This window comes from Uloborus diversus, chromosome 10 (genome assembly GCF_026930045.1).
Source record: "Uloborus diversus isolate 005 chromosome 10, Udiv.v.3.1, whole genome shotgun sequence".
Lineage (NCBI taxonomy): Eukaryota > Metazoa > Arthropoda > Arachnida > Araneae > Uloboridae > Uloborus > Uloborus diversus.
The window spans coordinates 94,225,506-94,249,021 of record NC_072740.1 but is presented as its reverse complement, the minus strand read 5'-3'; the positions used below and the strand labels follow the sequence as shown (position 1 = coordinate 94,249,021).

General features: G+C 34.2%; 1 protein-coding gene across 1 annotated transcript; it reads right to left on the bottom strand.

The window, feature by feature from the left end:
• Nucleotides 1–1,728: 1,728 nt before the first annotated feature.
• LOC129231644 (biotinidase-like) lies at nt 1,729–22,246 on the bottom strand. Its single transcript, XM_054866007.1, has 3 exons — nt 22,234–22,246; nt 14,027–14,205; nt 1,729–3,260 (listed from the first exon to the last, which is right to left on the bottom strand). The coding sequence occupies exons 1-3, from the start codon at nt 22,235–22,237 to the stop codon at nt 1,899–1,901; spliced, it is 1,545 nt and encodes a 514-aa protein (XP_054721982.1). The 5' UTR covers nt 22,238–22,246; the 3' UTR covers nt 1,729–1,898.
• Between the last annotated feature and the right edge of the window lie 1,270 nt (nt 22,247–23,516).

Genomic DNA, 23,516 nt, shown 5'->3' with positions numbered 1-23,516 from the left:
ATACGTATCATTGTCTTATTTTTCTTAATAATTAACTAATAATATAAACCTGATGAGTGTTTGTTTCATCGCGCTAATCTCAGGAACTACTGGTTCGAATTGAAAAATTCTTTTTGTGTTGAATAGTTCATTTACTGAGGAAGGCTATAAGCTATTTTTTGAGTGATAACTTCTTATGGGAGGGTAAACCGATTTCTGACATAACGCGCGTAACGGCGCAACTCTCGTCTTGCATTCCTTTCGTTTGCGCATACGACAAAAGCGCGCATGGCCACTGAAATTTTGTTTATTTACTCTTTGGGTCAGCTTTAAGCGTTAAGTGATAGTAGAAAAAGTAATGAAACTAAGAGAAGATGGATGATCGTCGCAACATAACGCAATCTCCTAACGAAAGGTGAGTTTAATAATACAATATAATACCAATAAAATTGTAAATAATGTATTTTCAAAACAGCATTTAATCTCTAAATTTATTTTCAAAACAAAAACATTTTTACGATTAGTTATACCAAAAATATCTTGCTTCATTTAGGGTTTTGAATTGTGATAAGTTGAACATATTTTAAACGAACTTCATCCCCGCAGACTCCGCAATGCGGAGGTTGGGGACGGCTGAGAAAACAAAAAATAATAAACAAACATTTAATTTGTACATCACAGAATAAAATCTAAACTGACTTTAACTTTAAAACAATCACTCGTTAAAAAGTTAGTTATTTGGGGTTGGGGATCTAGTACAGTGTACGGTTAGGGTCCCAGGTGATTTTTGCAGGGGGGGGGGGGGCAAAAATGATGATATTAAAATTATTCTATCTTTTAAACGTATAGTGCAATTAAAGCGTCAAAATATAAGAGCAGGAGGCGTATTTATCAGAATGATCTTGATTGCACAAATATTGTCACTCCAAATATAGAATTACATGTTAATAATGCCACAAGCTTTAATACGGCTACACAAAACGATATTGGTGAAATGTGCATAGGGAAATGTCTCAATGAAGCAAAGGAACAAATTACTATTGCCGACATATGTATATGTCCAAACAAAAGTGTTTTAAGTATTATTCAATTTATTCATGAACAGCTTTTAAATTATACACAAGAAGGTTCTGCTTTAGTTAATGATGAAAGGTTACAATTCCTTTAATTTTAACCGCAGACTTCAACGTTAATTTTGCTTCTGATCGAGCTAAAAATTTACTATCGTTTCTACAACCCAAATCACAGTTACAAATGATTAATAAACCAGAAGAAGCCAATACAAGTCACGGAACTATACTTGATGCAGTCTTTGCAAGATTTTTAGATAACATACAATGCAAAAATTTCGTTTTTTAGTATAGCTACCATAAGGCAATTGTTACTTTCATTGGATTAAAAAATGATAATAATTTAATCCTATGAAAGTTATCACTTCTGCCGAGCGTCCCGTGACGCACATTTTTTTTTAAATTAATTTTATTTTATTTATTTAGTTTTTTTTTTTTTTTTTGAAAAACGAAATGGAATCTTACGTAAGAATGAACTGGGAGGGGTTTGAAAAATCTTACGCATCCTTACAGGGGGGGAGAGGGGTCAAAAATTGACAAAATCATCCTTTCGTAATTAATGAATGATCCCTTAGAAAAATTTAGCTAACAAAAAGGTTTGTGACAAAAATGTAAAGCACTGAATACATAAGCTTAAGGAATTTATTTTGCAGCATAGTACATTTAGCGTTAAAGGTTTGTGACAAAAATGTAAAACACGGAATACATAAGCTTAAAGAATTTATTTTGCAACATAGTACGTTTAGCTGCATAAGGAATACGTTTATTTTATTTTTGACCTCATAAGAATTTCATTTGGCAACAAGATTTGAGTTGATGTGATATCATGTCGATAAAAACTAAGCTCCCTTAGTACTTGTAAAAAGGTACAAATGGTGGATCGCGTTGATAACAGCGGCCTAAAAAGCCAGCTTTTAGTAAAGGACTGTCGTCCTTCGAAAGAAAATCCAAGATAGCTTTGTTATTCTCGAGTCTAAATTGCCACTCTGCTTTTGGGGCAAGGCGATGTTTGTCTTTCGAAACTGTCGGATAAATTCTTTCCGCGGTGAACTCACCTTTTAGTTCTAGAGATTCGAATACAGTTTTGGAACGAGAAGGTAACAATGCGCACGGTTTTTCTTCAAACGGATCACATCTAACCAACATGCATGTTTCTTCACACCAATAAAAGTAGTCTCTGACATTGTTAGAACCATTTATCGCCACGAAGTAGAAATCTTCTTGCATATCATTCGCTGTGTAATTTAGAGTACAGCAAAATCCATTGTTACATGCCTCTACGTGTCCACTTGGTTCGGTGAGTTTCACCAAAGTATAATTTTCTGTTTGCGACGTGAAGCATCTGTACTCGGTATATAAATCGGTTGCATTTCCAACTAATTTATTGTAACAGTTTTTTGGAAAATCTTCCCCTGTTTCTTCTTTCGGATAATTAGTTGTTTCAGTTACAATGGTTAGAGAAGGATTTGTATCAATTACAACGTCATTTCGTAGCTTGACATTTGCCACTAGTAACTTAGATTCACCGTCTGGATCATAAGTGTAAGCAAGTGCACCATCATATTTGGAAAAAATACCGCTCCCTAACATACCTACTCCTGGCTTTTGTGAACCAGCTGCAAGAAAATGTACTTGGTTGGCTAAAGCCCAAGACTGTTGCCACTCTGGTGCGTTAAAAGGAACTATGTCATCAAACCAAGCAGTTGGAAATAAAAGTGTATCTATACCCATTTCTGATAGTATAACTGACTCTTTAAAAACAGAATCGAAACACACGATCATACCAAACACACCAAAATCGGTTTCAAATGTGACATATTCAGTTTCTTCTGGATTATTAATATAAAGCTCGAAATAAGGATGTTGCTTATGGTATTTGGCTACAAGGTTTCCATCTCTGTCAAAAGCGACATCTGTATTGTACAGGAATAAGTTATCAGGCGGACATTTCACTGAACAACTTTCTATGTCAGCATCACAATATCCTTCGCATGGCTGCACGTCGCCCAAATTTGCTACTACATATAAGTGATTGTCTTTTGCCATGCAGCTAAGCGTATTCAAAATTATACTATCTTCTGGTTGTTCAACACAAGGATTGGAAAGAGTTTTTTGAGGATCAGGTATATATTCCATAAACTTCTTCAATTCTTCTCGGCTTTTTATGTATGGAAATAAGCCAAACTCATTGAAAACAATTATGTCAGCGCCCTAAAATTTAAAATAAATAGTTAATGTACGTTAAAACTACCATACAATTAGAGTATTACAGTTTTACACTGCAAAAACGATTCAGAAACGTTCCTGGGAAATAATGGGCAGCTAATGTGCCTAATTTTTGACAACAACATGTCTTGCAAAAAGCAGGAAAGTTTCGGGCTAAAAGTTAATAACTTTCCTAATTAGCCCAGAATCTTAACAAAAAATTCAGACACATTCCCAATCAAAGCCAGTCATGTTCCTAGACTAACTGAAGAACGTCAGTGGAAACTTGTATAAGTATAAGGGACACTCAAATGTAACTCGGTCACAAGTGTACACTGTAAAAACGATTCCGAAACGTTCCTGGAAAATAATGGGCAGCTGATGAGCCCAATTTCTTCCAGTAACATATCTTACAAAACCCAGGAACGTTTTCCGCTAAAATACAGTAACCTTCCAGAAACTATCCTGGAAACCTCTTGAAAAAATCAGAAATCTTCCTGTTAAAACCCAGTCGTGTCTCTGGAACTTAAGAGGGCATAATATAACAACTTAACACTTTCCTGCGTTTGCAGGAAAGCTCCAAAAGCAGTATAGTAAGCATGGCCAAAGCTAGTACAGAATTGCAAGCAAGTATCTATCAAGAGTTTTAACTCGCCTGCGGTTCTTGCAAAGCCACGTAGTCCATTGACTAAGTTGCGCCCTCTGGACGCTTTATCAGTCTGGACTGACCGCAATCGAGCTGAATGCGATACACTTTATAAATATGCTTAGTTAATCTATAAACTGGGAGCTAAAAATATTTTTACAGCAGTGAGAAGTCTGAATTCGTGCCACTTGTAGCAATTCAGGAAACTTTTTGACAATGATACTTGATTTTTCCAGAAAGTGGATAAAAACAACTGAAATCCCGGAATGTTACACGGAAATACTCAGTAACGTTTCGGAATTATTTTACAGTGTAAAGTAAAGGTAACGATTTTATTAACTCAAATATAGTTGCTAAAACGTTTGATACACTTATCCGTTATCGACATTAGTCGGTCGATTCCATCTTGGAAGAAGCCAGTAAGCTACTGTCGGATTCAGGCCTGAACCCAGTCGCACATTTCGTCGTATGTTATGAATCCATGTCCGCGAATAGCTAGCTTCAGAGATCGCAAAACATCTAACACATAAACGTCACGCAGTGAAAGGTCTGAACTGTAATGTGGATGTTCCAGCGTTTCCCAACAAAACTGTTGCAATGTCGGCTTCACCGCATTGACCACGAGTGAGCACCTTTGTACAACATGCCGAACACCTGGGATTTGATCCCCCCCCCCCCCCCAGCATTCATTCCCCGTTCCAGGAACTTGACAAGCAGTAGGCCTTTGTGGTCAAACACAAGGACATATTCCGTAGTGAACAATAACTTGTGTAAAACCTTCTCTTTGGTGTGAAACCACACTGTCGCTGTGCAACATCAAAACGTTGCGTATGCGCCAGTCTCTTTGCCAATAGATAGTGCCTCCATGCATTCAGTTGCGCGACACCCTCTAACGTCTAATGTGGAGTTAGACGCACTGGCCGGGTTTCATTTGAATGAATAGCTTGGCATCTTCATGTTTTACTAGGAAAGCGCCCAAAGCAAAATGACCGAAGCTAATAGGGAATTGCAATCAATTCCATCAAAGCTACGGTATCGAGAAACTGCATTTTGTCCGTAACTAAGCTGAAGGAGAATTAGTTAAAAGCCTAATATATTTTTATACTCGTAGCTAAACATATTTATCACCACAGTATAAAATCGGCATTCATGGAACTTGTTGCGATTCAGGAAAATTTTTCACAAAAAAAAAAAAAAAAATGTTTTTCATAGGAAACTGGTGTAAACCCTTGAAATCTTGAAACTATGCCCGGAAGTTATCAGTGACGTCTCGGAATTTTTTTACAGCATATTGCAGAATTTTTTTTTCTTTTTATTAATTTTCATTTAGGTTGTGGGTGTGTGTTTTAATTTGATATAAAATTCAACAACTTAAGGTTATGATACCGGAGAAAGAAAGTTGTAATGGAAAGGAAAATTTAATTTCGGGGAGTCCACTACTTTGTTTGTATTATATTTACTATTCATTGTTCTACTAGCACTAAACGATAATGTCGTCAGTAGGTTTTACCACTAAATGTAGGCTTACCTTCTTTTTATACCTGTAAGTTCCTGTCCTACTATATGACAATTTTCTGACAATTTGCTTAGTTAGTAGTTACTATCATTTTACTGAGCGTACGAAAGTTTTTCTGTAAAGTGCCTAAGCTCTAGGTACTTGATTTTTTCACCATAAAACAGTTTAAAACAAATTTCCCAAGCTTCTGGGACTCTTCTGAGAAAATATCAGTTACAGCTAAAATTGTTTAAGTACCTAATTTCACCAAGTGAAACTGACTTAATATCACTATTATGTCCATTTGTATAATGAAACAACTTATTTACCGAAAAAAGTCAAGAACTAATGTCCTTTTTGAAAAAGAAACTGCTATTAGTATAAGTTGAATATATAAGTTTTTATTCTATTTTACCTTCGTGCATAAAAGGTAAAATAAGAAATAACAACGTCAAATGAAAAAAATTTCAGATGACTGCAGACACGTGTTTCGGCGTTACAAGGAATGTCTTTTTCGATGCAAAAGACATGAGCTTACACTGTAAAAAAATTCCGAAACGTTACTGAGTATTTCCGTGTCACGTTTCGGGATATCAATGGTTTTTATCCACTTCTTGGAAAAATCAAGTATCATTGTCAAAAAGTTTCCTGAATTGCTACAAGTTTTACGAAGGTAGACTTTTCACTGTTGTGAAAAATATTTTTAGCTCCCAGTTTAAAGATTAACTGAACATATTTTTAAAGTATATCGGCTTCAGTTCGATTACGGTTGGTCCATGCTAATTAAGCTCCCTAAGGGAGCGAATAAGTATGGACTACGTTGCATTGCAGGAACTGTAGCGAGTAAAGTTCGCGATACGTACTTGCAGTTCTGGCTTTGCTTGGACCATGCTTCCAGTGCGGCTTATGAAGCTTTCTTAATAAAAAAAAAGGAAGGTGGCAAGGTATGATATGATACCTACCTAAGTTTAGTCTAAAGTTCAAGATACACGACTCCCTTCAAACGGGAAGATTTCTGAATTTTTTAGGAAGCTTCCGGGATAATTTTAGGAAGGTTACTGAGTTTTAGCGAAAAACATTACTGGTTTTTGTAAGGTATGTTACTGGCAGTAATTGGGCACACACATCAGCTGCCCGTTATTTTCCAGGAACGTTTCTGAATCGTTTTTATAGTGTATGGATCAAAAGACCATTTCTTTCACATTGAAAAGAACGTTCATTGCAACGCCGAAGCATGTGTCTGCACTAGTCGGCAATTTGTGTTGCTTGACGTTGTTATTTCTTATTTAACTTGCTTATTAGTATGTTTTATGTTTTAGATATTTGTATTTTTGATACTTATAGTTGGTTTGATTACTTAGCAGTAATAAGCCGCAACTGAGAAAGTTGTTGTAATCATCAAAAGAGATAACTATTGTAAACTCTCTTTACTACATATGAAACCATTACAAAATCAGATGAAACTGAGCAACAGTTTTGTAACTGTTGAAATTTTTACTTCATACCAGTCTCTTGATCAAATCTACTCTACTAAAAAAGTAAACGCTAAAGTTTTATTTCCTCCAAGATGTGAAAAAAAAAAATCTGAAAAAGTACACACTTAGACAAAATTTTGACCTCCATAAATGCTTTACATCATAATCAATGGGTATAATATTGATTATGATGTAAAGCATATAACTGTAAGAACATGGAACGGTTTAGTTACTATAGTAATTAATTGATGAAAAGTAATTTTATTTATACGTTATTGATTACGTGAAATATCCTATAACTTCAATTCGATTAATGAAAACATATTCAACTGCCATAAAATATGCAATGGTGTATAAATTCATAGTTTTAGCTTAGAAATCGCAGGTGCCCCTCCAAGACAGTCCCCTCGACCATTTCATTTCAATTCCGACAGATTAGGGTGAGAAGTGTCACATCGTCTCCTCAGAGCGACAGTCGGATATCTTATTAGTGTTATTTCAGGAATTAGGTATCTTACTATTGCTCTGAGGCGACGATATGACCATCACCGATTTTTTTTTTCAAAACATGCAGAAGTTACAACTAACGGACATAAAAAATATATTAAATGGAATTTGCAAGGAAATTTTTATTTCTCTAGTTACAGCGCATTAGAATTCTGCTTAAAATCGGCCATTTAAAAAAAACAGCTAAACACTAGATTTGAAATGGACACTTTTTCAAAAGTACTTGATCTATGGGAATAATTCTTTATTCCAAATTTAAATGGGGACCTACATTTCATCTAGACATCGTTTTTAGAAACTTAGTTGGGTCAATTGATAAAGAAAAATAACTATTTTTGTGGTGGAAAAACCGCATTTTTACCGTTTTTATGATTTTTTCCACATGAAAAAAGTTTTTTTTTTTACTAAACAGAGATGGCAGTCTGAAGCCCGTATATTATAGTTTCATAACATTTTATTATAATCTGTAAATGCATCGAGTCAAGGAAATCCAATTGAAAATTTTAAAAAATTTCAAAAGTTAACGATTTTTAAAGTGAGATTACTCAAAAAGTCCATTTTTTTCTAAACCTAAAAATTCACTGACTTGAACCTCTTTTATTGATTAACAAGTGGATATACATCAAATCCCGTGTTTTTGCTTTGAAGATGTTTTTTGGTTTTTTGAAATCCCATGACGGGGTGCATGTTAAATTTAAAAAAAAGATGATTTTATAGCTTCATTAGTTAGATTTCGTATATATTAATGCGTAGTCGACCCGTGCGGAACTCCGCACTGTACTTCGAATCGTTTCATAAGGCATTTCGCTCTTTAAAAATTTCAAAGAAAGAAATTATGAAGAAGAACCGAAAAAAGTAAGCGCACAAGAGAAGGCATGTAATTTAAAGACATCAGTAACAAAACCTCGTTAAATAAAACGATGTGATAATTTGATCATCGCTCACTTCTTGGTTGTACGTGTTTTCAATGCAAACATAAATATCATTAAAAGTGTGGCTGAGAGACTCGTGAAAAAGCAGTAATTTTGCATGTGAAAAGACAGGTTGTGGCAAATACAGTCCTGCCCATGTGAGCATCTGACGGGAAAAAAAGAAACATTAAAGAGATATTTATTGGCAATTAACAGCACGACACGCCAACAAACCTAGCAATTGCGCCTTCCTTTTCGAATGCTATTCATTGAAGGGATGTGTAATATAAAACAGCAAAAAAGCTTTTTGCCAAAAAAAAAAAATAAGATCATGAGTCTATGTTTTGTCATTAGCAAGCATCATACATTTTAAAATTATTCGTAAAACAGGGAATTTGATTAAAGAATGAGGAACATCTCACATAGCGATTGAAACAAACATTATAGAGAAGTAATAAATTAGATTGAAAATAAGTGTTTTTATTTTTGAATATTGAACAATTTCCCTGTTTCCTATAGCAGGCTGCTTTATCCGTTAGGCTTAAATGCCCGCACATGTTTTTCTTTTAATCGAACACTTAAAATTCGAAACCAAAACCAGTTGAACTGAGTCCATTTTTTAAGTGTAATTTTTCGAACGTAAACAAAATGTTTTTTTTTTTTTTTTTTTTCAGCTGAAAGCAGAGGAGTAGAAAATGATTTCTTACTAATGAAGTTGGTAATTATTTTAATGTTTTATATCGTATTCGAATAAATAATTAAAGGTTAACTGGGTAAATCTCGTAATTTCAATTTGGCGAAGTATTGTTTCGTTTGTACAAAAGGTCGAACACTGCTATTAGAAAAATCTACATTTCAGCATACAATGAATATGTTTTTCTGCACAAAAAATACCCTTGAGGTAAATCTAATACTTTTTTATGCTCACATTATGCTTAGTGGTCTGGACGATGTCAAAGCTTAAAATAAAAGGAAGAACAACCTTCGATTAACAGTCAACTTATCTGAATTATAACTCTAGTCTGCATTAAGGAGTCGAAACACCAAGCAGCATTCCCATTGTATTTATTTTATCACGTGTGTTATCTGTTGTATGTTATGAGTACATGTAATGCATAATATTAATCTAAATTTGCTATTATGTCAAACAGCACGGGCTTTCCCGAAGTTCAAATAGTTCATAGTCGAACGCTCTACCGAAAAAAAATTATTAATTTAACCGAACAACTAAGTCCAATGCTTTTAAGCTTTATTAAAAGATTTTTTTTTTTTTTTTGCCGAAAGCGACGCAAAAAACTGGAAAATTATATTAGAAATTTGCTTAAAAAATGCATAAGAACTACAGACTGCATCAAGGTTTTGCAACAGCAAGCGGCGTTTCCGAAAACTTGATTTTTAGACCGTAGTTTTTTTTTTTTTTTTTCAGCTTTAAGCAGAGGAGAAGAAAATGATTCCTTACTAATGAAGTTGATACTAATTTACAGTGCTAATACAGTGCTTTTAAGCTTTATTAATAATAATAATAATAAACAAATAAATAAATAAATAAAGAATGAAAAAAAACAAGTTAATTTTAATTTTTTTTCTTGCCGAAAGCGACGCAAAAAATTGGAAAATTTTATTAGAACATTGCTTTAAAAAAATGCATAAGAACTACAGGCTGCATCAAGGTTTTGCAACAACAAGGGGCGTTTCCGAAAACTTGATATTTAGACCGTAAGTCTATTTTTCGTCATAAGCCGGCCTGATGAGTTTAAAAATGAGGGGGGGGGGGATTTCTTCAAGAGATAAGAAAGATCTCGCATACTGACAGAAAAATAGTCCACAGAAATAATATATAAGATAAGATATTGAAGAGAAGTGTTTTTATTTTTGAAATTTTTTTACAATTTGTTATCGCATGCTGCTTGAACCGTTATGGCTTAGATGGCAGCACGTGTTCATCATTTAACAGCACGGTTAAAATACAAAATAATGTGAACTAGGTTCTTTTTTAAGCGTAGCCTTTAGAATGTAGAAAAACTGATAGGCTATTTGTTTTTTTTTTTTTTTTTTTTTGCAAAAAGAAGAAAAAATATATATTTTACCCTTCAAATTGAGGTAGTACTTTTTTTATTTGTACGAAGAGTCAAAAACTCCTTAGAAGAATCTATATTTCAATGTACGATTTATTATTTTTTTCTGAACAAAAAATAATTCCATTGTAGTCTGAAATCTTAAACCTGATACTTATATTTTCGCTTAAATTATGCTTAAATTTTCTTACCGGAGCCAAAGCTTTAAAAAAAAACCTTACAATTAAGAATTAATTTAGCTCCATGTTGCATCAAGTTTTCATAACAGCGAGGAGTGTTTCCATTTTATTTATTCTATACCCTCATATTTGTTATTCAATGTTAATAAGTGTTGCATGTAATGCGCGATATTTCTCTAATTTTATGATGCAGATTGTCCGGACATGGGACCGAACACTTTTTCTCCTATTTGCCAGGCGAACGCTCTGATGATCGAGCTATGCAGCTCTGTCGGCCATAGGGCAAGTTAATGTTATAAGTTTAACCGAAAACCTCATTTTGGTTCTTTAAAACAGGTTTTTTTGCCAGAAAAAAACAATTTTTAGACCGTGGGTCTATTTTTCGTCAGTAGCCTGCAAGATAAGCTTTAAAATAAGGTGTAAATCAATGGATTATGGATTGAGGGAAATCTCGTGTAGAAACAAAAAAAAATGTTACAGAAATAATAGTTATAATAATAATAGCGTACTTTATCAGAAACAGTTAAAATTTTCTTTTTTTCGATTTCTATATTGTTTTTTTTTTGCATTGTTTGTTCTCCAAAGGTATTTACCGTTATTTAGATTCTGAAAAGAGTCAACATTTCTCTCTTTCCATTACAACGTTAAACTCAATCACATAACACAGGAGAAATACTCCAAGCACAAAGGAAAGCAGTACAATGCATTACAAACGTCTTATTTTGATTAGATGCTTTGCTTGTCATTGGTGACCGTTGTCGCAGAGGTTTAGATTACCTCGTATGAGTGTTTATTATTTATTTGTGCCAACTTTAAAGTGTAAAACCCACCTATAGTTAGAGAATATTAAAAACCCTCCTATTTAGTGAGAGATGTAATACATTGAAGATGTTTAAAAAAATAAACAAACTGATCACCAAAGCAGATCTAACAAATTTTTTCACGGGGGGGGGGGGAGCAAAGAGTATATACTCAATGTAATTAGAACCAAAAAATTGCAAAAACTACGCCCACTTACATGTAAATACATTAATTTTCCAAAGCCGGGGGGGGGGGGAGAGTGACCTCCCTAAGTGACGGCTTTGCACTAATGGTAGGGTTGTAGGAGAAAGTTATTGCATAAATAACGAAATCAAATGTTCCACCAATGGAAGTTCTTTTTATCATTAGAGACTTACACTTAGACGAATCAACTGGTTCATCAAAAGCGGTTCGTTATACATGTAGTGTTAAAAAATTTTAACTGTTACTAATCAAGTACACTATTGTAACTATTAGGCATGAGTATGTCAGAATTTCAATAGATGAAATTATTAGAAAAAAAAATTCATGCATCTGTCTCTCTCTCTCAAACACTGGATTTAATTTATATCCATTTCTTAAAGATAAAAAGGGTTTCAAATCAGATAATTTTTAGATTTAAAGAAATTGGTTTTTCGTGTCATCTCACTTCAAAAATCGTTATAATTTCAAAATTTCAAAAATAATTTCCTATGATGTATCTAAAGATAACAATAAAATATGCTACGAAACTAACAGACTGCCATCTGTTTAGTAAAAACAAAAAAAAATCATGTGAAAAAAAATCATAATTTCAGGGAAAATGCAGTTTCTTACCACAAAAACTTGTCCCTGATAATTAAATATCCCGGTTATTGGAATCTTTTTTCGTGTCGAATTGAATTCCCCAATTGTACACTAAAGATAATTCAGGGGCGTTCCTGAAAAAAAAAGAAAAAAAAAGAGCAGCTAATGTACCCAATGTCTGCCAGCAACAAATCTTGCAAAAATTAGGAAAGTTTTCCTCTAAAAGTCAGTAACCTTCCTGAAATTATTCTTGAATCTTTCTAAATAAAAAAAATGCTCCCCTGAAAGCCAGTCATGATTCTGAAACCTTTAGAGAAAACTTAAGTAGGTTTTAAGAATTAACTTGATGCCTTCCATTTTTACCAAGCAAGCCCCAAAAGCGGTTTTGCACCCTTGGCCAAGGCTAAGCCAGAATCGCAAGCAAGTACGGAGCATATATTTTGCCTGTCCTTCTTGCAAAGCTCAGATTCCAGACTTATTTGCTCACATCAAGAACTTTGTCAATCCGGACGGGAAACAATCGAACTGAAGCCGATACACTTATTTACTCCGTTATTCTTTAAACTGGTAGCTAATAATATTTTTCATGACAGTGAAAGGTGACTACAAGCTGCACGCATGAAGCTTGTAATGATTCAGGAAACTTTCTGACAAAAATACTAAATTTTCACAGGAAGTTGGTAAAAACCTGTAAAATCCTGAAACTTTCCACGGAAATAATCAGTAACGTTTCGGAATTTTTTACAGTGTATTAATTAAATAAATTTTATTCGTGAAATCATTTACCAAAAGACGTCATTTGAAGTCATTTCATTGTTTTAACTTGGATTTCTAACAAGCATTCAGACATATTGCTACGAGGAAACAGGCAGCGATTAATTTAAATTCTGAAACAAGTTGATTTTTTATTTTTTATTTCTATTTTACTTTAGTTTTTTCCCTTAGAAATTTGATTTGTGCAAAAATTCCCTCAGAAAAGAAAGATCGGTTTTTGATGAGTTTTTAACTATATTATAGGAAATACCCCCATGAGTCTCCGAACTTGCTCCAACTGTTCATGCTTTTGAACTTTGCACTTCTCTAATCCTTCAGAGGAATGTTAATGGAGAATATAATTCTCCCTTTCCCTTCAAATAAAAATAATGGCTATGAAAGTGTCGAAAACTGAAACAAACCTCGGGGCGACATTTCTAAAAAGTGGGACGCGATGTAGAAAACGGTGGTCATATTTGGATTCAAAGGGGAATATAAAATATGTCAACAAATATGCATTGTACACTGTAAAAAAATTCCGAAACGTTACTGGGTATTTCCGTGTCACGTTTCGGGACTTTAATGGTTTTTATCCACTTCCAGGAAAAATTAAGTATTATTGACAAAAAGTTTCCTGAATTGCTACAAGTCACAAGAATACAGACTTTTCACTGTTGTGAAAAATACTTTTAGCTCCCAGTTTAAAGATTAATTGAGCGTATTTATAAAGTGTATCGGCTTTACTTCAAATACGGTCCGTCCATGCTAATTAAACTCCCAAAGGGAGCGAAAAAGTGTGGAATGCATTGCTTTGCAAGATTTGCAAGCACGTAAAATTCTCGTTACTTTCAATTCTGGCATAGCTTTGTCCATGTTTGCAATAATGCTCTTTTAATTTCCTAGATTAATTAGAATGATGCCAAGATATTATTTCCACGGACACGACTGGTTTTAAACGGGAAGATTTCTGAATTTTTCAGGAGGCTTCCAGGATAATATCAGGAAGGCTACTAAATTTTAGCGGAAAAAGTTCCTGGAATTTAAAAGATATGTTACTGGCAGATATTGGGCACATCAGCTGCCCATTATTTTCCAGGAACGTTTCTGAATCGTTTTTACAGTGTAAAGAGTTTAAATGAAATACCTTTTCTGCTGCAAGTGCCGCTGCTTGTTCATAAAACCGGAGGTTTGCAGTAATTATATCTTTTGGTTCTTCAGGGGGTTCACCCCGTGGCCGATGCTCAAAGACTGCTGCTCTATAATAATCTTTACCTACTGCCACTGCTGGCAAGAGAATAAGAAGGATCCAATAAAGAAAAGCTTCTATAAAAAGAAAGAACAAAATAAGAATAACATAACTGATGCGTTAGTCTAATGAAAACTCAAATAACTTTCAATATTTAGAGCAGGAAAGGACAGAGAGATCGTAGTTGAACTGCACATTTTTAAAAAGATTCAGAAACGTTCCTGGAAAATAACAGGCAGCTGATGTGCCCAATTTCTGCCAGTAACATAACTTGCAAAAAACAGGAACGTTCTTCGCTAAAAGTCAGTAACCTTTCTGAAATTATTGTTGAAACTTTTTGAAGAATTGGGAAATCTCCCTTGTTAAAACCATTCTTGTCTCAGGAACCTTATAGAAAAATTCGGTATGTTTAATGTATAATTGATTAGAAATTCTATAATTTCCTTAATTCTTCAGGCTGCTCCCCTCCCCCCCCCCTTGCTTTTAAAATTAAAGTCGTTATTCCAATAATTTTATTGCGAAGCTTTGATTTGCCTAACCTCTAATTTACCCGAGGAAAGTTCATCGAGTTCGTCAAACTGATAGGCAATACAAGAGATTTTTCTAGTCCCCCCTCCCCCTCGGGACCCTTACGTAATTAATGAATGGCCCCTTGCTAGCAGAGCCCGATCATTCTGATATTGGACATGGGGCTCATTTGTATTTCAGGGCCCCCTTAGGGTCCGACTAAGATTTTTGAAAACACTGGGCATGAAATTCATTTTGTCCCCTCCCCACCCCCTATACTTCCGCTTATTCTGAAGCTATAAAATATTTCGATACTTGCGTATTAACACAACCATGCTAAATTTGGTGGTAATCTCATATCACAACGTTTAAAAAGTAGAAGAAATATAGTATACAATAATTATATAAGATGGGGTTGAACTTTGCCAGTTTGCCCGTAAATATGAAAGGTATTTATGATATAACTTTTAATAGTAAATACAGATTAAACTTCGCAAAGTCTGTATTTATATCCGCACTAAACGCAAAGAGATCAATTTTTTAAGGGGCATTTTTATCAACAAATAGGAGATTTTTTTCCTTATCTTGGCATTTGCAAAAATATCAATGACATCATTATACTCTAGATTCTGAGTGAAATCATTATTTATTTTTAATTAGAATGATAAATTAAAGAGATTTTGGGCCCCTCTGAAATCTAAGTGCAGGGGCCTGTGCCCCGCATGCCCGTGCGGTAATCAGGCTCTGCTTGCAAGTAATCTTAAAAAGATTTCAAGAAGCGGAAAGATTAAAATTTGCTGCCTATCGCGTGCAAACACTCGCCAATAAATTTAGGGCACGAAGGAGCAAGAAGTTGGATGCTCCCAAGTGACGCGTGTAAGCGACAGCTTCCTCCCGATTTCAAATCTCTTTGCACAACCGACTAGAATCGAACTCTGCTAAAATTTGCTTAGTACATAAAAGCCCAAAAGTGAATTTACAGTATGTGAAGCTGAATTCAATTTCTCCTATAAAGCACTGTTTCAAAAATAATGTTTGAATGTCGAAAAGAACCTTTCGCACGACTAAATGAAAAATCCTCTCATTATTTTAAAAAAAATAAATAAAATAATAAATAAATAAAAAGGAAAAACATATAAAAAGGAAAAACGAAAAGAAGCAGTGCTGAAAAGAAATGCTGTAAATATAGCCGTAAATATTCTCTTTCATAGTAAAGTCGAGGCGACCAAGTGAAAATTCAGTTATAGCTGTAATTTTATTGTAAAAAATTAAATACTCAGTAAAACGGAAATGAGTCTACAATGGTACCCAAATTCGTATACTGCGCGAATGTGTTTTACTCTAGCTCTAGAACCGGTTTTTACTGAATATTTTCGTAGTTTTTAGACAGAGTCATCCTTTAGTCATATCCTTCGGACGACTTATTGTAAGCAAATTTTGATTTAGACTAACGATCTTCTAAATTTTCAAAACAAGAACAAAAAGAATCAGGAAAGCATTTTATGCTTTGTTTGTAACTAATTGTATTTTTAACAAATCCGGGAAATAAAAATTCTGAATCCCAAAAAATGAATTTTTTGAAATGACAGGATATGAGTTGGATGAATATACATAGGGTTTGCTCTACCCCCCCCCCCCCCGAAGTAAGGGTATGTAGAGATTTTTCTAATCCCCCCCTCCGCCTCGGGGCCCTCGGGATATATGTATATTTAAGAAAACAAGTGTGTGTCGTAAAGACACACGATACAAGTGAAAATTTTATCCTTTTTTAAAAAATTATAAACTCTGAACTGTCACTTCACCCGCACGTTTTCTCTTCGTCCCGCTCTTGTTCTTTCAATACCTGACTTAGGCATATTCGTGACGAAATTGTATATTTATGAAAGAAATATGTTACGAACTACGAAAAAACTAAACAATACTCGAAATCCGCTTGTAAATTGCAGCCAAAAACTAAGTAAAATAAAAGTACTTATAAAGTTAATTTTGTTAATAAAAGTTCACAAACTAATTTCAAGGCTGGATTTGAGCAATGCGGATTACACTTTTAACCAGATGACTTGACTTGAATCAAAGAAGTTTTCGAAAACATGCATTATTCGAAAAATTTAAAATGAACAAAATCAGAAAATATATATGTTTGTTTAGGTTCAGCCTTGAAATTACTTTGTTTTAAAGTTGTTAAACCAACTTTATAACTACTATTTTTTTTTTTCGCTACAATTAAAGAACAACTACGTCACTTTATTTATTTATTTATTTATTTAGAAGCTGAACAGATTCACGTTCATAGAGGACCGCGTGCCAGGTTCCTCGCCTCCGGACACACACAAGAAAGATTTACAACACAAGAGAAGGAAATAACACCCAGGGTACCGGCGGAAATCGAATCCACTACCTCCGGCTTAGAAGAGTTTATACCACTGAGTCATGGAGGCCAGGAGGCCCCAACTACGTCACTTCCGTCACATAAAACGTTTGAGGATCAGAATTTCAAAGCCCTCGCATCAAAAGTTTCTCTTCAAAAATGCCGCATTTATTATCTTTTTATTTTTGGAAATCTCTTTTTCTGTGGAAAGTATAAACAAAATAAAAATTATTTATCTTCTGATCCTTAATCTTTCTAAACGAATCGACAACGTATCGCGATAGATCTGTATTGCTTGACATCGGAATTGTCTTGCGCATGAATGACCATCGGCCATCCCCTGTCACAAGCCACCCATGGCACTACGTGCGATCTACGAATGCAACTTGCGATTTGCGGGCGATTAGGGCATCAGACGCTTCTTCAAGTAACAAAAAATTTCCTCGTGTAATAACGCAGACACAAAGTAAGTAAAAGTTTCTTCACATGACTGCAAAAACTGCTGTAAAATTTTAAGAATTTTCGGTCAAATGCTAAAAGCAAAACTGCTGTAAAATGAACAGAAAAAAATACTGTAAAATTGAAAGGGAAAATCTCTGATAAAATCAACGGATTTGTTGCTTCAATTGAGGTAGTGAGAAGCAAAGGGGTGCAAGTGGCAAAATTAAAAATTTGGAGATAACCAGTACAAATGGTAGATGAACCTCTCTGTCTTGGGGCAAGAGATTGTACTAGTAGCCCTGGTAGGTGCTGCTGTACAGCATGATTTAGAAAAAAAATTCAATGAAAGCCTACCTAGGATTTGATCTTCAAACGCGTTTTACTCGAAACTTAAAATAGTCCACTTGCACCACTTTGCTTCTCAATGCCTCAATTGAAAATCAAAATTTTAGAAAATATTTCAACGTAATATTCTCATTTTTGCGCAAAACTAAAAAGACTTACTGCAGACTTTTTGAAGAATCTACGACGTACGTCACAGTGTTTCTGCTACCGGGTTCCTGCCCAAGATACTATATAGTCATGTGCTGATTTGAGCAAACGATATAAACCAAAGTAGTGCACTAAAAACAATTCAGAAACGTTTCTGGAAAATAATGCGCTCTTAATGTGCTCAGCTTCTGCCAGCAACATATCTTGCAAAAATCAGGAACGTTTTCCGCTAAAATTCAGTAACCTTCCTGAAATTATCCTAGAATCTTTCTGAAGAATTCAGAAAAATCTCTATTTAAAGCCCCCCCCCCCCCCCCCCCCTCGTCATGTCTCTGAAACCTTTTACAGAAAACCTAAGTAGCCTTAAAATGATACTTAATACTTTCTGATTTACCTAGAAAGCATTACTGCAAACATTGCCAAAGTTATGACAGAATTGCAAGTAAGTTTTAAGAATCTTGCTAACTCATAATTATGGCAAAGCTGCAGAATTCAGAGACTTACTCGTTCTCATTGAGATTAAGACCCCTATAAAAGAGGAGCTGACTCTTCCGGCATTTTGGTTCCAAAATTGTCGGGAGACAAAATTAGTGTTTTATACAGAAGCCTCGTTGCAGAAAACTGGTGCCCAAGCTTTAGATGTGTTGTCTGATTGATGCTTGATTATTTTATTCTGTGGATGAAGACGATTTAATTAATACAAAATGATAACAAATAAGGAGTGAAAATGGGGTTCATCACAGTAAACATTTCCTGATACATTTTTGTTGAATTTGTGAACTAAGTTATCTTTCTTATATTCACGTTAAGTGACAATTTAACCAAATTTTCATGAATTGTTTTACTACATAGCAACCAGCTAATATTATAACGTATTTGTATTTGCTAGAAACGAGGTTGGATCCAAAGCTGGCTTAGAACCAAAATGACGGATAAGTCGACCTGTCCTTTTCACGTGGTTTTAATTGGGCGCAAAGTAAATCTGGACAAACCGCAGCCGATACACTTAATGCGCTCAGTTAATCTTCAAACTGGTAGCTACAAATATTTATAACAACAGTGAGAAGTCTGCATTCATGACTCTTGTAGTAATTAAGGAAACTTTTTGACAAAGATAATTGATTTTTACTGGAACTTGATGAAAACCTGTAAAATCCCGTAACGTTCCACGGAAATAATCAGTGACGTTTCAGAATTTTTTTGCAATGTTTGCATAAAATATGTTAAGTTACTTCTTCAAGATTAACTGACTTCACCTAACGCATATTGCTCACTCGATATTGGTAATTAAAATCCCGGGACTCTTTTATGAACACCCTGTATAAGGGAACATCATATTATCAAAATACTCTCAGTTTTGATTATTCAGCAATCCTGGACCACTATTTCGTTGTTTTTGACAATCCTTTCGTCACTAAATCACGTGATATTTGAACCAACGAGAATTCTCAAATCTTTGACGAAATTATTTTTTCTGATTTCGTCACTTAGCTATAGATTCTGGGAGTTTTCGTTTCCTGCCATCTCGCTAGTACTTGTTAGAAAAGATTCATTAAAAAAGGTTAGTGTTTATCGAAATGAATATATCTCAAGAGACCGTTTTTGTTTATTGTTATATTTGAGTTTGCTTCGACAGAGCGGCGTAGTATTTAAGACGCCTGCCTCTCACTCTCAAAAGCGTAGGATCAAACCTGGATCCAGTCGGTGGATTTTCTAGATGCAGAAAATCGACAGCGTCCATGTCGTACGATTATGTGACATGTAAAAGATCCCTCGCGTACTCGTTTTGCATGGAATATCTCTTGGCAAAAATTAAATCCTTAGTGCAGTTTCGCATCGAATAAGAGTCCAGGTGCCTCCATCTAGTGGGGAACAGGACGTTAAAATTCTCGTGGCAATGGCATCCCACCGACAGTGGTGCTACGTGAAAGAGTGGATGCTATGCCGGGGAATCGCCCTAGGTCTGCAAAAGGCAGTGCCTCTAGCGCAGCCCCATTAGAAAGAAAAATATTTGTATCTGCTACTTAGTTCGTGTTTATATCATGTTCTTCGATGTGTTTCATTCTTTCATATGAGGCAGTGATAAGTAAAGAGATGTAAGTGGACATTTTCAAGTTTTGAGTAAACCGTGTCTAAAGATAACATATTAGTTAGGCTTTCATTGATTTTTTTTCTAAATTATGCTGTATATCAGCAACTACCAGGGCTACTAGTACCATCTCTTGCCCCAAGACAGAGGAGAGATTCACGCGTACCATGTGTACTGGTTATCTCCAAATTTTTAATTTTGCCACTTACATCCCTTCGTTTCTCTCTGCCTCATATAAGAAATGTCGGTAGATATTCTTCGAATGTGTATCTGATCTTGGAAGTGCAGGTCCCTTTATCTCGTATTAGGGGAGAGAGGGTTAAAAATAATGATTTCAAGATGAGTAACAACCCCTTTACAATGAAATTAGTTTTCCTTAGTCTCTTGAAAAATGTACTCTTTGTAAGGGGAAAAAAAAAAGATTACAAACGATAACGTGACGAAACTACTGCTGTCAAGATAATATGACAGAGATTGTTAATTTGATGAAACTAGGATGAAGAAAATGTACTCTTTGTAAGGAGAAAAAAAAAGATTACAAACGATAACGTGACGAAACTACTTCTGTCAAGATAATATGACTGAGATTGTTAATTTGATGAAACTAGGATGAAGAAAATGTACTCTTTGTAAGGGGAAAAAAAAAGATTACAAACGATAACGTGACGAAACTACTGCTGTCAAGATAATATGACAGAGATTGTTAATTTGATGAAACTAGGATGAAGAAATATTTCGGTACTTTTTACGAAATTCGTGTCATCAAACAAGTAACGAAAAGAATTTCTTCAATTTGACCGAATTTTCGCTCGGGGCATTTCCCAGGAAGCGATTATATTGTCGCGGAAATACAATAAAATCAAAATTGGATAGCTTAAGGGTTTGACAATTGATTGTTTGCTGACTACAGTTATCGTTTGAGTGGTACTGATACGTGCCGTTTATCCATTAAAAACTAGAAATTTCAACACTGTACACTTTTTTTGGTCAACCAAAGTTTTGTTAAAAAGCAGCATAATGAAGTTCAAATGTTGCAGCGAGTAATATTTTACATTCTTGATAAAATCTGTACCTCAGAGCTAGACTGACGAATGTCCAAAAATTGCGATTTTTCTGTTTAATAGTGCATTGTATGTAAAATCCTATTCCTTATTGAGCCATGTGAAAGTAATTATAAGAAAAATCCTTCGTAATTATTTACCAGGTTAAAAGAATGCGCATTCCATCTTTTGCATGCGCCAAACAGTCGTTTTTTGTTCTTTCCTGTAAAGTAGCGATTATGTGACTTGCGTTGTTCTGACTCTGAGGTACAAAAATTTTAGAAAACTCTCATTAAAAGTTTAACTCTCTACAGCCTAAATTAAAATTAACTGCGGAAAAAAAAATCTTTTCCTCAGTATGTTAAAGAGTGATGTATTTAACACATAAGGTAGATTTTTGTTTTTAAAACTTTTTATACTTTTAAAAAGGTAGTGTGACCCTGCAACTGGGAATAACGCTCCTAGAGAGAAATATAATGATTAAATTTGATGTGAAATCAAAGTCACAGGGGGAAGTAGAGGGTTAAATATTTTTCAAAAAATGACTTAAGGTTGAAGTACCAAGTGATCCAAAAGTCAGGACGAACTAAAAATTAATGATTCGAAAATGAATAAAGATAAAAAGATGCAGTTTGCATTGAACGAATAGAAAAGATGTCGATTTTTGTGCGGCAATGAAATTAAAATAGTTCTGTTTTCGACCAACAGATGGTGCTATAGCTTTTTATTTCTCAATAATTATTATAATATAGTTTAGCTGAGAGGGGTTTCTCAACAATGGGCAGCCTTTAAAAGTATATAAGCTTCGACTACCATTACCTGCTGCAGTTGCCCCTTGTTATATAGTTAGTTGCTTTTCATGATCCTGAATCAGAAATTCGATAGCGCCATCTGTTGATCGACGATTGTTTGTTTGTCAGACAAAACCCCGCTTCTTTTCCTTCCGTTTAGTGCAAGTCGCATCTTCTTATCTTTAATCCTTTTCGAATTATTCCTTTTTTAAAGTTTGTCCTGACTTTTGGATCACCCGGTATATGAGATTACTGAAATGTATCAAGTTTAATATAATATTAAAAGGAGTTCATTATTATGAAAAATTGCACCAAAAATAAAATAAGTTTTGATTAAGGATTTTTTAACAAAACAAGTGATTCAGTAACTCACTCACCCATCTTGTTCTTGACAATGATTTTGATAACGTCTGAAGTAACAAGTACGATAATGTTTTCTTTATGTTTTTATGTCTTGCTAAAAAAGAAGATAAGATAAACATTATTTGTTCCGGCATTTTCGTAAAAAGATAAGTGTTTTCTGTATCTGATTTCTGAAAACAATTTGCATTCAAAGGTTCATTATCATTACTATTCATCATAAGCATAATACAGTCGAACCTCCATATATCGAAGTAGCAAATTGCCGGAAAAAAATTCGATACATAGAAATTTCGATGTATAGAAACAATCTTATTTTATCATAAAAATCTCCTAAAACATTAAAATTAAAGCTAATTTTCGTGCATGAAACCCAATTTCTAATTTATACGAGCATTGGATTAAGTAAAAGTTAATAATTGAAAAATTAACAGAAATTACATTTTTGTGCCTTCATACATCTTCATTCTTCGGCAGTTCAACTTGATTCGCCACATGAGATTTTCTTTTTGACAATGTAATCGAGAGAAAAGTAAAAAAATCAATCTACTTAACTTGAATGATTTCTACTGAAGATAAAAAGACTAGGAATTATAATCAACAGACAAAAAGGATAACTTGAAACTGATTTTACAGTGTTAATGGTTACAACTAAGATTTGAAATAAACTTGAGGGAATTTGAGAACTCCAGAACGGAACAACGACCTATCTACACACCCCTCAAAGCCAGATTTTTTATGAGTTTCTTAGCAACCTTTAGTAAACATAATTTTCGCCCCTAACCTTCATTTTTCATGAGACAAACAGTCTAAAGTTTAAAAAAAAAAAAATCTACAAATGTCCCGAATAATTTCGATATATAGAGATTTTTTCGATATATAGAAACAATTTTTCTATGTAATGAACATTGAAATTTGCTGGGATTTCGATATATAGAAAATTTCGATATGTGGAAGTTCGATATATGGAGGTTCGACTGTAGTTATTTTCTGTCCCTAGGTCCCTACCTACTATTTGGGTGTTCCACCAGTAGTTGACCATTAAAGCACAAAAATGTAAAAAACAACATTAATAAGTACATATTCTTTATCTGATTGTTAAAACAAATTTCTAGCATAGCATGAAATGTACTCTGCTATAATATAAAGATGTTACGAATGTGTAACACAATAAAACATTTATTCAGAAAAAAAATGCATTTTTTCCAAAAATGTACTTGTGCGATTAATTATTAAATGTCTTTTGTCAACCACTTCATCACTGCATGTATTGACATATTTCGATAGCTAGAAATTGATG

Coding starts and splice junctions, on each gene's coding strand:
- LOC129231644 (XM_054866007.1), bottom strand. Junction 3,261..14,026: donor CGGCACTTGCAGCAGAAAAG/GTATTTCATTTA, acceptor TTTAAATTTTAG/GGCGCTGACATAATTGTTTT.